General features: G+C 45.8%; 1 protein-coding gene across 2 annotated transcripts in view; it reads left to right on the top strand.

Annotated features, from left to right (window-relative positions):
* The first annotated feature begins 1299 nt into the window (after positions 1-1299).
* SMAP1 (small ArfGAP 1) overlaps positions 1300-15868 on the top strand; it is a 104133-nt gene continuing 89564 nt past the window's right edge. For both annotated transcript variants that reach the window (XM_075707521.1, XM_075707520.1), the window contains exon 1: positions 1300-1417. In XM_075707521.1, coding sequence (XP_075563636.1) covers positions 1300-1417 — 118 coding nt within the window. The remainder of the gene's footprint in view (positions 1418-15868) is intronic.

Raw genomic sequence — 15868 nt, 5'->3', positions numbered from 1 at the left:
GTAGCCTCGGTCACAGAAATCCAGCCTGGGCTGTGACTTCTGCAGGTATGTTGGGTCCAACTCACAGAGCAGCCTTGGGGTGCACCGCTGCCTTCCTCAGAGCCTCACGCCACCTCAGCGGGACTGCAAAAGCACCACGGTCTCCTCGTTGCAAAGTCTCTGCTGCCCATAACGCATTTTTACAGACAGAAACACTACTCCGGGAGAAAAGTTTGGAGGGCAAATTAATCAAGGGGCTGCAACAGCTTTTCTTCTCCCGGGCACCTGGAGAGATGCCAGCCCCAGGACTACCTCATACCACCGTCACCGGCGGACCGCTCGGCTGTGCCTTCTGGGGTATTAACCACCTGCGGGTTGCCACCTGGAGAGGCGCTGGCTACCAGATACCTCATCGTCTAAGAGCAAAATAATCGCTTTTCGCAGTGGACGGTGCAGATCCACCTGGCCACAGCTGAAGCCGCTGCAGCCGGAGAGGGAGAGGCGCCATGTCGTGGCCCAGGCAGGCCGGCGCAGCGGGGCCAGCTGAGGGCGGGCGGCTCTCAGGCCGGCAGAGCCTGAGGGCTGCGGCACCGGCCCACACCGAGCCCGAGGGCTGCCAGAAAGGGCCCCGGCGCCCGAACCGCTGGGCGGCACGGGGGCGGGAAGGAGGCGGCTGCCGGGGAACAAATGCCCGCGGCTCCCGGGCTGCGCGCCCGGCGCCCGGCGCTGCCCTCGGCCCTCGGGCCCGGCCGCACCGCGCAGCCGCGGGGCGGGGCGGGGCGGGGCGGGGCGGGGCGGGGCGGGGCGGGGCGCGCCCTCGCGCCCTCCCTCCCTCAGGCCGCCCGGCCCCGCCCGCACAGGTGCGGCGGCTCGCGCCCAGCCCCGCCCTTCCCCCGGGCGCTACCTGGAGGGCGGAGTCACCCGCCGGCGGATGGATATGCCGCTGCCCCCCGCTCCCAGACACCCCTCTGTGCCTTTCCAAAGCCAAGTCAGGGCGGGGCGCCGGCGCCACACTTTGGAAGGCCCCGCGAGGGTGGGCGACGCGTCGGCGCGGCGTTAGGACCCGGCGGACTATTTTTTACGGCCGGGGTGGGCGGGCGCGCGCGCGCGCAAGGGCGGGCGGCGCGGTCAAGCAGGCAGGGACGGCAGGCGGATGCGTCTGCGGCCGTAAGTAGTTCCGGTTGAGGAAGTCGGCGCTCGTGGCAGCCGGTTCCCGCGGCGGCGCCAGGGCAGGAGCGCCGCGCCCCGAGCCCGCCCCGGCCCCGCGCCAGCCCGGCCGCCGCTCCTCCGCCCGCCGCCGCCGCCGCCGCCGCCGCCGCCATGGCCACCCGCTCCTGCCGGGAGAAGGCGCAGAAGCAGAACGAGCAGCACCAGGCCATCCTGGCCAAGCTGCTGCGGGAGGAGGACAACAAGTACTGCGCGGACTGCGAGGCCAAGGGTACGGCGGGGCGGGCGGCCGCGGGGCGCGGGGGAGGCGGGCGGCCGGGCCGGGCCGGCACAGGTGAGGCGCTGCCGCCGGGCCCTGCGCCTGCCTCGGCGGGGTCCCCGCTCGGGGCGGGGGGCCGGCGGCTCGGCCCGGGGAGGGGCCCCGCCACCCCGCCCCGCTCCACGTCCGCAGGGGCGGCGGGGCGCTGGCGGGGCCGCCCTGCCGGCGGCGGCGACCGGCCCCCTCCCGAAACGGGGCCCGGAGAGGCGGCGGCAGGAGTCAGCGCGGCTCGGGGAGAGCGATGGCGAAAGCCGGATAACCTTTGATTTCGCTGTGAACCGATTTCAGCTTCTCCATCCAGCTGAGCTGTAGCTGCCTTACCCTAAAGTGAGGGACCCCCCAGCTGAGGCTTTATGCCGTGGCTGGCCTAGCCCTTTCCTGAAGTTTCACTGCCGCCTCCTCTCCCCGCACTGCCAGGTATCGATCAGGAGCGGGCCGTGTCACTGGGCCTTCAGGAAGTCCCCGGCCGATGACAGGGGCGAGTCGAGTGCTGAGTGTCCAAAACGATGCCCTTCAGTGTTGACAGTCATGTGAATGCCAAGTTCTTCGAGTCTGGATGTCCGTGCCGAGTTGAATATGTCACAGATCTAGCTTTGGTGATGAATGACATTTTAAAGATATCTCGCTGTCAAACCTTACCTCTCTTTAGTCTAATAGTTTTATTCTGCATGAAAGCAGATCTATATTTGTATTTACCCTGGGTTCTGTGGCTTTGAAATGGAAAAATATAGCACATCCGTCGTCTCATCTAGAGTCGAGTCATTAAGATGTTACCCTAAATAAAATGACTGCTCAGTAAGTTACTGTTTTAGGTATAATACTTCCTGAATAACAGCCATGTGTTCACAGTGTATGACTAGCTCCAGAACTGCCTTGTTCAGTCCTTCTCCACCTCAGCTGGAGCTGAAGTATGGTGAGCTAGTCTGAGCAACCAGAAATGGCGCTATGTTTGTAATTTTCCTTTCCAGTCCGCGCATGCTACTTTTTTCATTGTGGACGTAAATCGTGCAGTGCCTTGCACGATGCTGCTGTTTGATGCATCAGAAACAAGACTTTATTTTCCTAGTGTATAACCCTAAGAAATATACAGTATGGATTACACCAAAGATAACAGATCTTTGTATTTCGTAAGTAACTCTTCTTAATCATTTTCTAGCACAGCTATTCTTGCCCCTAGACTTTTGGTTATTGTGTAAAAGACTTGTAACTGGTGGTTTTCTGGAAAAATCATGCTTGTATGTTTTGTACATTATTTGCACTTGAGATTTCCATGCTGAATGCTGCTCTGGAATACTTGTGTTGTTCCATAGTGTAGGCCTCGGAGCTGGGTTGCTCAGGATCAGAGTCTGGAATTCTCAAACTAATTTTTGTCCTGTCTTCTGAGTTCCCTCTTTCTAACGGTCACCTGGTCAAAGTATCTCTTGTAAGTCTCCTTGATGCTTGGTACCTTTTGCCACTTCAGTTCATCCGTGCTGACACTTTCAGCTTCCTCCTTCTTATATTTGTGTTATTGAGTATCTTTATCCACTGTTCTTTTCTTTGATACTTTCATACCTCTCTTCTGTCGCAAGAGCTTTCTTTCCTAAGTTCAAGCTTTGATGTATCTTGAGTTTGGGTTTTTTCTGTTCAGGTTCTGGGGGACCTACCAATCTCTTGGCCAGGCTGTCATCTGCTAGTACCTGTAATTTAGTTTCTGTCTTTCTAGTAAATTATTTTACTTAGCTACCGTACTAAAATCTGAGTGCACTTCTGAAGGCTTCTCTGTTTCCTGTTTTGCCCAACCCCCTGTCTCCCTTGCTGTCTCTCTGTATGCCAGAGGCATGGCTTGCTTTCACCCTGTCCCCCAGGAAAGCTGACATGAAAATACTGTGTGACGCAATGTGAGCTTACAATATTGAGGGAATTGGTGGGTTTTTTTTTTATTTTCTTTCTTCCTTCAAGTTTAATCTGCATTTGCCTCGTACTGTTCTGGCAATTCTTATTTTAATATCTTGTGTCGTGTTAGCTTCGTAGTGCCATCTGCCTTTGCCTGTACTCCTGTAGTTAAGTGTATGGTTTTCTCATGGTTGGAGGGGAGAGAGTATGGAATGATAAACTTATTTTAGTTTCAGCTGTTCTAGAGGCACTTGACTGAGAGATGGTCATATATGGACACTGTGTAGATTTCTTTCCTTAACTGCAGGGGGGTTGGGCTAGATGACCTCTAAAGGTCCCTTCCAACCCAAAGCATTCTATGATAAGTTTAGGAAGTTTCCTTCTAGGAAGGAGAGTTGTGTGAACAATGTTGAGATGCCTCTGCTGTGCCCTGAAGTCTAGATTTCTGTATACTTCCAGAAGACATGTGGCTCAGAAGAAAAAAAACATGGTCAGTTGTTTAGTTGAAAATCAAGCTTGCCATGAGCACATAATGCCACTGTAGAACTCTTCCTTGTCATATCAGTCTTTGTTGAAACTTTTTGTTGACCAAAACAAGAAAAGTGAAGGATACTTCTTTCAGTTGCAGCCACCTGTTTTTCCCTAGTATGTTGCACGCTTAATCCATGGTGGTTGAGTGCTAATGACTTGCTGGTGTCTGGCAAAGTTGTAGTTTTACTAGTCTTGGTATGCAGTGATGTCTGAGGCAGCAATTTTTAACGTGGCTCTATTAGCTAACCAGTGTCTGTGAGCTGTCTGCGTGGCTTTTCCCCAGACTGTGACAGTCTCCTTCACCTCTTGCATCACTAACAACATCCCTTTCATCCCTTGACGTGTTTGTCATTACAGTCTGGAGTTCCCTATTGCCAGTTCCACTAGAGATTCTCTTCATCCTGGGTTCTGCAGACATGAACAGGAAACCAGTCATAACAAAATATTTAGGACTTCTCTGGTGTCAGTCCTAGTTCAGAATGTATATTTCTTCCTTCTGTTAATGTAATTGATTCTTTTTTTTCTTTGAGATGCTGTCCCCTTCAGTTTCTGTTACTTACCTGTTTTGGGTGAGCTTTGCTCCTTTGTCTGTCATCCTCCTTTCTGTTGTCCAGTAGGATCGCCTGAGTTCTGTTTTTTGCTTCCTTCCTGTTCACCTAATTGTTGGGTAACATTATCTTTGTGATTAACTCTAGTTGTGTTAAATGAGTTGCAGTTGTATCTTGGATCTTATTCTGGCAATACTTAAAACCATTGTTTTCAGTATGGTCTTTCAGATGGCTGGCAGTTCAGCATGGGCTCTTAGCTGAAGCTAAGAGGCTGTCATCACTAATTCCTCTCATCGTAGATGTTATAGTCTCTTTTAAACCTTAGGTATTGTATTTACCCTAGGCTTCTGTTCAGATAGTCATATCCAAGGGATGTTGAAATCTTGCAGGCTGTGCTTGTGTGTCTGTTTTAACTGCTATTCTTTGAGGCTCTGGGAATTCTTAGGCAGCTAGGTACTATTTAAAATCTGAGAGATATCCTTTTGACACTAAAAAATTTAATGTGGTCCTGTTTGCATATTTACTACTCATTGCTTTGATCATATCTACTGTAATGCCACTGTTGAACTCTTCCTTCATATCATTAAGGCTACTCTGCTGGCTTTCACCTCTTGCATCAAAAAGATGATCATCAGAACTTACTGCTGTCCTGCTGCTGATTCACTCCTAAATTACTGAATTAGCTCTCCTTGCTGTCAGTATATGACCACCATCTGCATTGCTTGTGAGGAGGTTTCAAGCATGCACCTTGCCTATATTGTCACATGCTTGCTCTACGTAAGAATTAAAAAAGCTATTTCTTGGTCTTCTTCAAAATAATCTTGCTGTTTGTCGTGGTTTAGCCCCAGCCAGCAACTAAGCACCACAGCACCACGCAGCTGCTCGCTCACTCCCCCTACCCCGATGGGATGGGGGAGAGAATTGGAGGAGTAAGAGAGAAAAAAACCCACTCCTGGGTTGAGATAAGAACAGTTTAATAATTGAAATAAAGTAAAATAGTAATGATAATAATAACAATAATAATATACAAAGCAAGTGATGCACAATGCAATTGCTCACCACCTGCCGACCGATACCCAGACAGTTCCCAAGCAGTGATCGCTGCTCCCCGGCCAGCCCCCCCCCAGTTTATATACTGGGCATGATGTCATATGGTATGGAATAGCCCTTTGGTCAGTTTGGATCAACTCTTCTGGCTGTGCCCCCTCCCAGTTTCTTGTGTACCTGGCAGAGCATGGGCAGCTGAAAAGTCCTTGACTAGCATAAGCAGTACGTAGCAAAAACTAAAAACACCAGTGTGTTATCAACGTTCTTCTCCTACTAAATCCAAACCACAGCACTGTGCCTGCTACTAGGAAGAAAATTAACTCTATCCCAGCCGAAACCAGGACACTGTTGTTAATAGTGGTCTTACATCAAGAAGAAACCCATCCTTTGGTTTCTGGCCTACTTTTTCAGGTACAAGGTATGTAGATACATTAGATAGCTTTGTTCTGCGTCTTTTGGAAGGTGGAGCATAGAGCTGAGGACGCATCTGCCAGAGTAAGCATTAAGCAATGATTAGGCTTACTGAATCTGGCAACAGTCTCTGGAAGTGCTTTTTATTCTGTATTTTCCTTTTGACTTTTGAAATAGCTGCTACGAATCTGACTGTCACTGCTAAAATGTGTTGGAAACTACCTGCTGTAGGGCCATGCTGTAGTTGCCATATGTCACCTTCAAACTGTAAGTCTTACAGCTACCGGCAAGACTAGATGACTCCTCTGTGGGAAGAAGCCTGAAAACCAAAGCTTCTGGAACTCTCTTTGCAATCACTGAGATTTTTGGAAGAGTGAGGAGGTTGGGATGACATTTGACAAGGCAGTTCTTGTCTGTGTACTGACTGTTCTTTACATCGCTATCTGAACAGCCATCTACATAAGGCAGCAGATGTCTTCCCAGTGTTGTACTACTGGGAAGTAGATATACTACTGTTTCTAATATTTGTAGGAAACAGTAAGGCATGTTGGCAGTAACTTAAGTCATCCTGAATTTTTGAAAGGGATAAGCAACTGAAATTCCTTTGTGCTCCTTTTGTGTGTATGACTGGTTAAAGCTAGCAGGAATTGGAAGGATCTAGGAGGAGGAAATAGCTATAGATCTGTCCATCTGTCTCATGTGTAGACTATGCTGAAAGCTGTTGTAAAGCATGTGATTATTTTTTTTTCCCTTTTCACTGGGAGACTAAATGCATTTTTATTGTTGTTCCAATGCTGATATTTGAATCTCTTAAGGAATAACACTTCTTACAGATCTGTCAAGCAGAGCCAAAATCAAAAACTGTTAACTTCAGTCAGCAACCCTTTGACTATACAGGCTATAATTTGCTATTTCTATGTACTTAGTACCTAGTTATAACATGCTAGAAGTCTCTTAGGCTTGCGTTATTGCTTGGCAGCAAGGCTGGTATTATTTGCATGCTGATATTAAACAATATTGAATCGAGTACTTGGAAGTGTGATGAAGTGCAAAAGGAGATGCTTTTTCTTAGAAGAGGACAAGATATTCAGCAGTATCAAAGGACTAGCCATCTAAGCAAGTAGGCCTGTAAAGTAAACTGAAGGCAATCAACCTTGGTCTGGTGTGACCATCTCTGCAAATGTGGACCATAGACTGATTACTGTTCCTAACGATGTTTGAACAAGAGAGGTGTGTTTGAAACCAGTGTGAATGTTTTCTAACGTACCTTTTGTGTTTGTTATGCTTGCATTTGGATGTTGGCTTTAGTACAAATGGATTGACTGCTGAAGTCTGCTTGTAAATTCACCTCTTTGTCAAGAAGGCAATTACCTGAGTTGTCAACTGCTTTAGAATTTTTTTCACTGTAACAAAGTGAAAATATAATTGGAAGTTTGCAGACCTTTGTATAGACAATTGCAGATGTCTTGGGCCTTCAGGAAAGGTAAATAAATTTCTGTATCAGAGGAGGTGTTCTGTGGTGTGTTGGCTTTGTTTTGTTTGTGTGGGGTTTTTTTTTAATGTTTGTTTACTTCGTACCTGGTAGTGCTTGAAGCCAGAATCCTAGTACAAAGAGTCACATTGACACTGTTGCTTGTTCAACCAGATGAAAATTGGTTTAGTTTCATTATAATATTAATGAAAATACTTTTCAGTATTTATAGTTGTACTATACAATCCTTGGATACCCGTATATGACTGAAGACTCGGTCTTTTCTGTCTGAAGAGTGGCAGGTACAGGCTCTTAGGAGTGTGGGGAGAGACTGAACAGGAAAGATTGCAGTACTGAAATTCGTGTAGCCAGAACCAATTATTACAATTTTGGTTTCAAACAACCTAACTTTAACTTCCCTAGCAACTTATCAGTCTCAAACACAAAGTCTCTTAGCAGTTGGGGAGGAAGAAAATCCAGTTTAAATCGAAATGGGCAAACTAGCTATCAAAACAAATCTGGGATATTCCAGATATGTTTATAGCTGTTCAGGGTTTTTGTAGACAATTTAAGTCTTGCATATGATCTCTTCTGTGGCTGGGAGACCGACTTAAATGTGTATGAACTTCGCTTTTTGTGTTTGAAGGTTTTTTTTTTTTTTCTGTTTTCTTGTTTTGATGGCTGGTCTGAGAAGGCTGTGTTAATCTTGCCTGTATGCTTTGGGAAATAGTGTACTTCTTCCTCATGAATTAACCTAAAGCAAATGGATAACTCTTACAGCCCACTGCCTTCAGCCTGTGCAAGGCTTCAGCTTTTGCCTCTGACTGTCAGTGTAAGAATGCTTTGGGTCAGCTTATCAACAGTATTAGCTTGCGCTAGGACAAGGCACTGGCTGCTGTACCTCCTCAGGTGAAGACCTGCCATGTTCTCCTAAGGTGGAGAACCTGCTGCAGTAAGACACCAGGGGAAATGGAACACAGTTGGGTTATGTTGGAGGTCAGTACCACACATCAGCTCAAGTGCAACTTCGAGCCCTATACTGATGTTCAAACACAGAGTAGTAACCAAGCAGTAGCTGATTACTGCTCTATGGATATCTTGTAGCAGTGAATATAGTTGCAAATACCAGATGTGACTTGAGGTTACTTGGATCGAGAAATTGGTAGTACTACTCTGTGTGATTCTGTTGCAAGGTTGGTATTTCTGCTGTGAGATCAGATTGGTAAAGATCATATAAGCATAACAGACTAGAATATGAATTGACAGATGTGACAACTGGAGGCTTCTAGCTGTCCAGTGGGGCTTTGCAATACCCTTCCACAAGGAATAATGGAGGCAGACCGCTTTGATTCAGGGTGGGTCTTGCTTAAGCTTAGCAACTGGAATGATATATCTTAACCTCTAATAATAGTAAGGAACTGTATCACTAGAAATCCTAGTGATCATCTGGTACTTACACTGTTATTTTTCTGGCCTCTTTGTGAAAGGTAGTGCTTTCAAAGACCTTAAGGGACCAGGAACTCCCTTCAGTCTCTTCTGACACTGTATCACCAGGATTTTTTTTTTTTCCTGATTCCCTGCTACTAAATAAAACTACCTCAATGCTCTGTTTTTGTTCTACACCCTTTTACCTGTTGCTGACACTGTTTGCATGAGACTGAAACTTTGTTAGGAATTAGTTGCTGTTGTGGCCCTGAGAGCTGCAATTAGTTGTCTCACCTGAGAAAAGAGCTCTTCAGAAGACACCTCTCTTGCTGGGAGGAGTGTGGCAGCTTTAGCTTAAAACTTGTAAGTGCACAGGGTGTTGCAGTATTGGGTGACTCTAGTGGTGTGTTTTCTGCCTGTAAGGAAGGGATTTGTTTCCATCTCCTGACTCTTATAGTACAGATAAATATTCTGAAATAACTGACAGGAAATCTGTTTAGCTTGTAATAGAACAGGGTTGTTTGCAAATACAGTTCCTGCTGTTGAAATTGTGTGCACAGCCTGAAGGCTTTTTACTAAAGTCCTTAAAATGGTATTTGTGGGTGCAATCTCCATTCTTCAGGACTTAGCCGAACATGGTTGGGTGAGACCCACAGTGGTATGATGTAGCTTTGATGTTAGCATTGCTTTGACAGTAGGCTGGGCTAGGTGACCTCTGGAGGTCCCTTTCAACCTAATTCTTTTCTGTGACTACTAATAAAAATATTTGTGGGACTTTTATTATTATTATTATTATGTTGTAATTTTTTAGGCTCTCTGAGGTGGATTATACAGGTGCAGAAACCCTTACGTCCGTAGTTTGCTACCCTACATTTGGAAGTATAGGCCTTGGCCATCTAAGCTGTTTCTTTTCTGTGGACTATAAAGGTGGGAAAGTTCCTGAAAAGTGATTATTAATATTGATGAGACCATGTTCTTGCCTTTTGAAGTGCAAGACACCCTAGTTTTTTTGGTCAGAGGCTACTGGTGTGTGTCTTGTAGTGGTACCAAAGCTGTGCTTCTGCCATTCCTTAGTGACATGAAAAATATGCCACTGCAGGATGCTGTTGATACCAGCTCTTGATCTTTGCTTTGTTCCTAAATCTGCTTTTGTGGAGCTGAAACTGACACTGTCTTGTGAATCTGACCTCTTTGGTCTGAAGCTGTAAAGAGCAACTGTGTCTTAAGAAGTCCTTGTCAACAATGCAGAGGAAGCAATTAGATATGTGTGTGTGATAAATAGACTTTTGGGGAGGTACCTCTTCCTGGAGGGATGGCTTGCTCTTTAATCCATGTGTCCTACAGGATTTAAGAAAGAGTCAATTATCAGCTATTACTCAGGGGGTAGTCAGCAGTTAATTTAGCTCAGGTGTCACATTGTCCTAGACTGGCTCACTAAGGTTCATTTGAGCATGATTCAGTTTTACATTACAAACTTAGATGCTTTGTATTGTTCTCTTGTGGCCACAACTAAGTTCCCCAACACTTAAAGGCTTTGCCTTCTGAACAGGTAAAGTTGTTCACTGATAACTTATTTTCACGTTGAGGTTCTTGAAGAGTAACACTGTTGAACCCATGACTAATTGAATCCATCTTCACTGTACTGTCAACAACAAATTGTTTTCAGATATTATGGAAGAGTAAAAATGAGTAAAGACTGAGCTATGATTTTTATGGGCATCACAAAGGGAGATAGCTTGCACAACTGGAGGACTGCAATGGGTAGATACAGGTGCTTTAGGAAGGACAGGCTGGGATGGTGATAAGGGGGAGCTACCATTTTCTGTGAGAGCAGTGAGGCTGCATGCAGCTTTGCCTAGAGGCGACTAATGAGTCAGCTGAAAGTTTATGGGTCAGGATTAGAGTGCAGACCATCATGGGTGATGTTGTGGATGTCTGCTTCAGACCACCTGATCAGGAAAGAAGTAGTAATGAGGTCTTCCTCAGACAACTCAAGCCTAACATTCACAGGCCTTGGTGCTCATGGGGGACTTGAACCACCCTGATACTTGCTGGATGGACAGACAGCAGGGAACAAGTAATCTAGGAGGCTTTTGCCATGCATTGGTGACCACTTCTCAATGCAAGTGGTTAAGGACAAAGGAAGATTCTCAGATGGACCTGTTACTTATAAACAAAGGACAGGCTGGGGATGTAAAAGTTATGAGTAGTCTTGGCTGCAGTGACCATGAGGTGGAATAATTCAGGATCTGAAGAGGAGAGAACAAAGCAAAGAGTAGGATCACAACCATGATGTTCAGGAGAGAAGACTTTGTTCTGCTCAGGGATCTGCGTGGAAGAATCATTTGTGAGATGGTTCTGCAGAATCAAGAGGTCCAGGAGAGCTGGCTATTTCTTTAAGCTCTAGTGTGGCCCATCCTGATGAGTAGGAAATCAAATACAGCAGGGGTCCTGCTTGAATGAACAAGGAGCTCCTGACAAAATTGAGATGTAAGAAGGAAGTGTATAAGAGTTGGAATCAGAAACAGGTGGCCTGGGGGGAACATGGAGACACTGTCCAAGCACGCAAGGATGTGTTTAGGTAGGAAAGCTAACATCCATGTGGAGCTGAATCTGACAAGGGATATGTGAATGGCAACAAGAAAGGCTTTTACAATCATAGGCAGCAAAAAGAAGACTGGAGAAAATGTGGGCCTGTTGCTGAATGGGGCAGGAGACCTGGTCATAAGGGATGTGGAAAAGGCTGAGACATTCCATGCCTTCTTCACCTTGGTCTTTACTAGTAAGACGAGAGGAAATGGGCTCAAGCTGTGCCAGGGGAGGTTTAGGCTGGAAATTAGGAAAAATTTCTTTACGGAAAGGGTGGCCAAGCATTGGAACAGGCTGCCCAGAGAGGTGGTGGAGTCACCATCCCTGGAAGTGTTCAAAAAATCGGTAGATGTGGCACTTTGGGACATGGTTTAGTCTAGTCTACCCTTGATTGAGTGGACTTGGTAGTGTAGGTTAATGGTTGGACTGGATGATCTTAAAGGTCTTTTCCAACCTAAATGATTCTATGATTCTAAGACTTGCCTTCAGGATTTCCAGACAAGGAAGGCTTACTCTCAGTAGTAGAGGAAGATCAGGTTTGGGAGTGCTTGCAGAAACTGGATGTGCATGAGTCTGTGGGCTCCAATGGCATGCACCAGTGAGTGCAGACAGAGCTGGCCAATGTCATTTTGAGGCCGCTCACAATAACTGTAAGGTAATGGTGACTAGGGGAGGGTCTTGAGGACTAGAAGAACGCAAATGTCATTCCTATCTCTAAAAGGGCTAGAAGGAACATCTAGGGAACCACAGGCCAGTCAGCTTTGCTTCAGTCCCTGGGAAGGTAACAGAGGAAATAATCCTGAAAACATATGAAGCAAAAAATGATGGGGAATGGTCAGTGTGGATTAATGAAGTGGGTATCGTGCCTAACGAACCTGATAGGCTTCTACAATGACCAAGCCAGATGACTGGCTTGGTGTGTGAGGAGAACAATGGATATTTTTTACCTTGGCTTTAGTGAGGCTTTTGAAACTGTTATGTAAATTCCTCATTGATAACCTGATGAAGTGCAGTCTGGATAAAGAGGCAGTGAGGTGGATTGAAAATGGCTGAAATGCCAGGCTCAGAGCTGTGATCAACAGCTTAAAGTTGAGCTGGAGGCCAGTCACTGCTGGCTGTTGTGGATTTATGCAGGCTGGCCACCATAACAGGGGCTGACCCTAGGCTTCCCCTGATGAATGTAAGGTTCAAGTGAAGGTTTCCATTTCCTCTTCTATTAGCTCTCAGGTTACAGCCTGAGCTGGGTGCCTCCAGAGAGGGACCCCTACCCCCGATCACACCTCTCAATTATACCCATACCACCCAGCACTTGATCCCCAAATCCGATCACTTAATTCTGGTCAGTGGTCTCTTGTTTTCTTACTGGTTTTCACTGTCACTGAGCTGGCCACCTTCTGAAGTTACCTCATTCACTTGGAATTGTTTCCTTGGTCCTTACTGTCTTCATTCTGCTCACATCTGCCAGATATGGCTAGTTCTGTGTTAGCAGCATTAGTTTTATCAAAAAATTTACTCTTGGTCAGCTATGGCCGAAGGCTTCAACTACTTTAGCTACTAGTGCTAAGCTACTAATGCTAAACAAGACTATTCAAGTTAATAGAACTTATTCTATAACATTGGCATACCTCAGGGGTTGATACCGAGGCCAACACTGTTTAAAATCTTCATTAATGACCTGTGTGATAGGACAGACTGCACCCTCAGCAAGCTTGAGGGGATACAAAACTGGGAGGAGTGGTTGATAAACCAGATGGGCGTGCTGCTACTCAAAGCAGAAAAACTGACAGACTGAAGAAACGGGCCAACAGGAACTGTATGAAGTTCAGCAAAGAGAAATACAAAGCCCTACCCCTAGAGAGGGGGTGCTGGGGATGCAGAAGAGATGCTGGGGGTCCTGTGGATCACAAATTGTTCCTGAGCCAGTAATGCACCCTTGCCACAAAGGCAGCCAACAACATCTTGGACTGAATTTCAGGAAGAGCATTGTCAGTGGCTGGAGGGAAGTGATCCTTCTCCTTTCCTCAGCACTGCTGAGACAGCGTTTGTAGTGCTGTGTCCAGTTCTGGGCTGCGCATTACAAGAGAGACACAGACAGACTGGAGCCAGTCCAGCAAAGGGGCACTAAGGTGAAGAGGTTAGTGTGTCTGACATACAAGGAGAGCCTGAGAGAGCTGGGATTGTTTAGCCTGGAGGAGAGAAGGCTGCTGGGGAGATCTTATCAGTGTGTAGAAACACCTGGTGACAGAGAGCAAAGATGATAGAGGCAGACTTGTCTGTGGAATCCAGTGATGGGGCCAAGAGGCAATGAACACAAACTGAAACACAGGAAATTCCACTGAAACATAAGAATAAACTTTTATTTTACTGTATGAGAGGTTGAATATTGGAGCAGGTTAAACCCAGAGAGGCTGTGGAGTCTCCATCCCTGGAGATATTCAAAACTTGGCTGGGAACAGTCCTAAGCAGCCTGCTGTAGTTTGCTCTGCTCTAAGCAGGGGGGATCAAACTAGATGATTTCCAGGGGTCCCTTCTGATCTCAGCTGCTTCAGATCCAATTCAGCTGTTTGCATCACTTCTAAGCTGGTACGGAGTCCCACTGCAGATGCTGTGTAAGTCTCTTTCCCCTGCTCCCCCCTCCCCAGTGCGAGCCTCTGCCGATGTAGATTAAAAGTAGATTCTTTGTTCAAAGTTGAGGTCCTTTATGAGAAAGGAAAGTGACTGAACAGCAGTAAATACAGACTGTAGTAGTCTTGCCTTTTCTTGAAATAGCTGATACAGAAATCTTCCTGTGGTTTGTGCACATCGAGGTAAAAAGGACCAAATCTAGCCATTTGAAGCAAGTGGGAATTGAGGGGCTATGTAGAAAAGTTACTGATATCTTTTATTTGACTGAAATGCTATTTAAATCTAGCTAGGAGGATACCTTCATGACTTAAACAGCTTTCTAGAGCTGGTTGGAAGAGTCTCTTGTGTCAGAAATCTCCCTGGATCTTAAAACTGCTGGTTGAAACTCTGTATTATGACTAAAAACGATGTCCCCCAAAAGACTGGGGCAAAACAAACTACTACAGATTCCTGTTCTCCTCCCATTCTGGCCTCTTAACCTGATTAATGTCTGCGAAGAGCTTGAGCAATATTATTCTTTTTACATTTTTCTCTTGATGGCTTCACAAAAAGCCACTTATACAGAACTGCTTCGGTTTTTTTGTGAAAACTTGGCAAACTTTGGTTTGAATGGATACCTATTTCATATTCATTATTGTTTACAGTAGGCGCTGATTACATGGTATAATGCCAACCCTTATTTATCCTCTACTCTCTTGTCTTGATCCCTTGTTGCTTTCCAGTAGGTGATAAATGTGTATGCCTTGAGTACATACTGTCAAGGAGTTCCTGCTTGGTGACATGGTACTTAAACCAATCAAAAGAACCTGAGTTCCTGCTTTGTTTCCAGCTTATCCAAAATACTTACAAGTAGATCTGTGTTCCTCTGACCAGAGGAGCAGGATGCTTTTGTGTTCTGGGGTAACCATCTGAAGAGGAGGAAAAACTTGAAGGTTCAGAGAACCATGCTAGTGCTGCAAGTCTGTAGTAGATGTGGTTGCTCTCTATCTCTTCAGGAAAAGTATTTATGTCCAGTAGATCATGGAGGAAAAAAGAGGTGGAGATTGTAGCTCAGTCCCTGTTGGAGTGGAGCTATGGACAGCAATGTGTGATACTTAGAGGTAATGTTGCCAAGCAACTAACTTTGCAGCTGCAATTTGGTAGAAGAGCAGTTCTGTTTCTCAAAGCTATGCCTGGCTCTGATTTTGTGTAGAAAATGGATATATTGACGAGCAGTAGGGAACTGTCCCTCTTGCATAGATGAGAAAAGGAATGTGATATTCCACATTTGGCTATTGATGGCCATACGCTTCTTGTGTACTACCTCCTTTTTAAGGAGGAGGGAACAAGAATCTGTAATGCAGTTTTACTGAAGTGCTTGAATGAAAATGGATAAAGCTTCATAGTACAGGACTTCATTAGTAGAATTAAAGACAGTAGTAGTCCTACAGGAATTTCTGCAAAAGACTGTGGAAGTGATTGATTGTGTGTAACCTACTGTTCTTGAGTGCAGCTGAACTTGCCCATGGATTCAAAACATGGCAGTGAGTGGCAACTGGGACTGAGTGATCGTTTTAAATGAGCTCCTTGTAATGTGTGCTCAAGTCATTTGGGTTTAAATTTGTCATTAACAACAATTTCAAGAAACAACCACTGTATCAAAAAGTAATGATGCTTTTAAGTATGGGGCCTGATTTTTTCCATTAGGGTATGTTTGTTCATACCCATTAGGGTATGGGATATTTGGGATATATATGGGATATATGGGATATTTGTTCAGTTGCCCGTTATCTGTAGATGACGGCAAAAACATCCCTTTCTTCAAACATGGCAAATGCCATACTTAATGTTCACCCTTTACATCTTCAGCAGAAATGTGCTTGTGCATTTGAGCTCCCCACT

Source organism: Pelecanus crispus, chromosome 3, assembly GCF_030463565.1.
Source record: "Pelecanus crispus isolate bPelCri1 chromosome 3, bPelCri1.pri, whole genome shotgun sequence".
Lineage (NCBI taxonomy): Eukaryota > Metazoa > Chordata > Aves > Pelecaniformes > Pelecanidae > Pelecanus > Pelecanus crispus.
The sequence above is the reverse complement of the archived record's forward strand: the minus strand, read 5'-3'. Positions and strand labels throughout refer to the sequence as shown.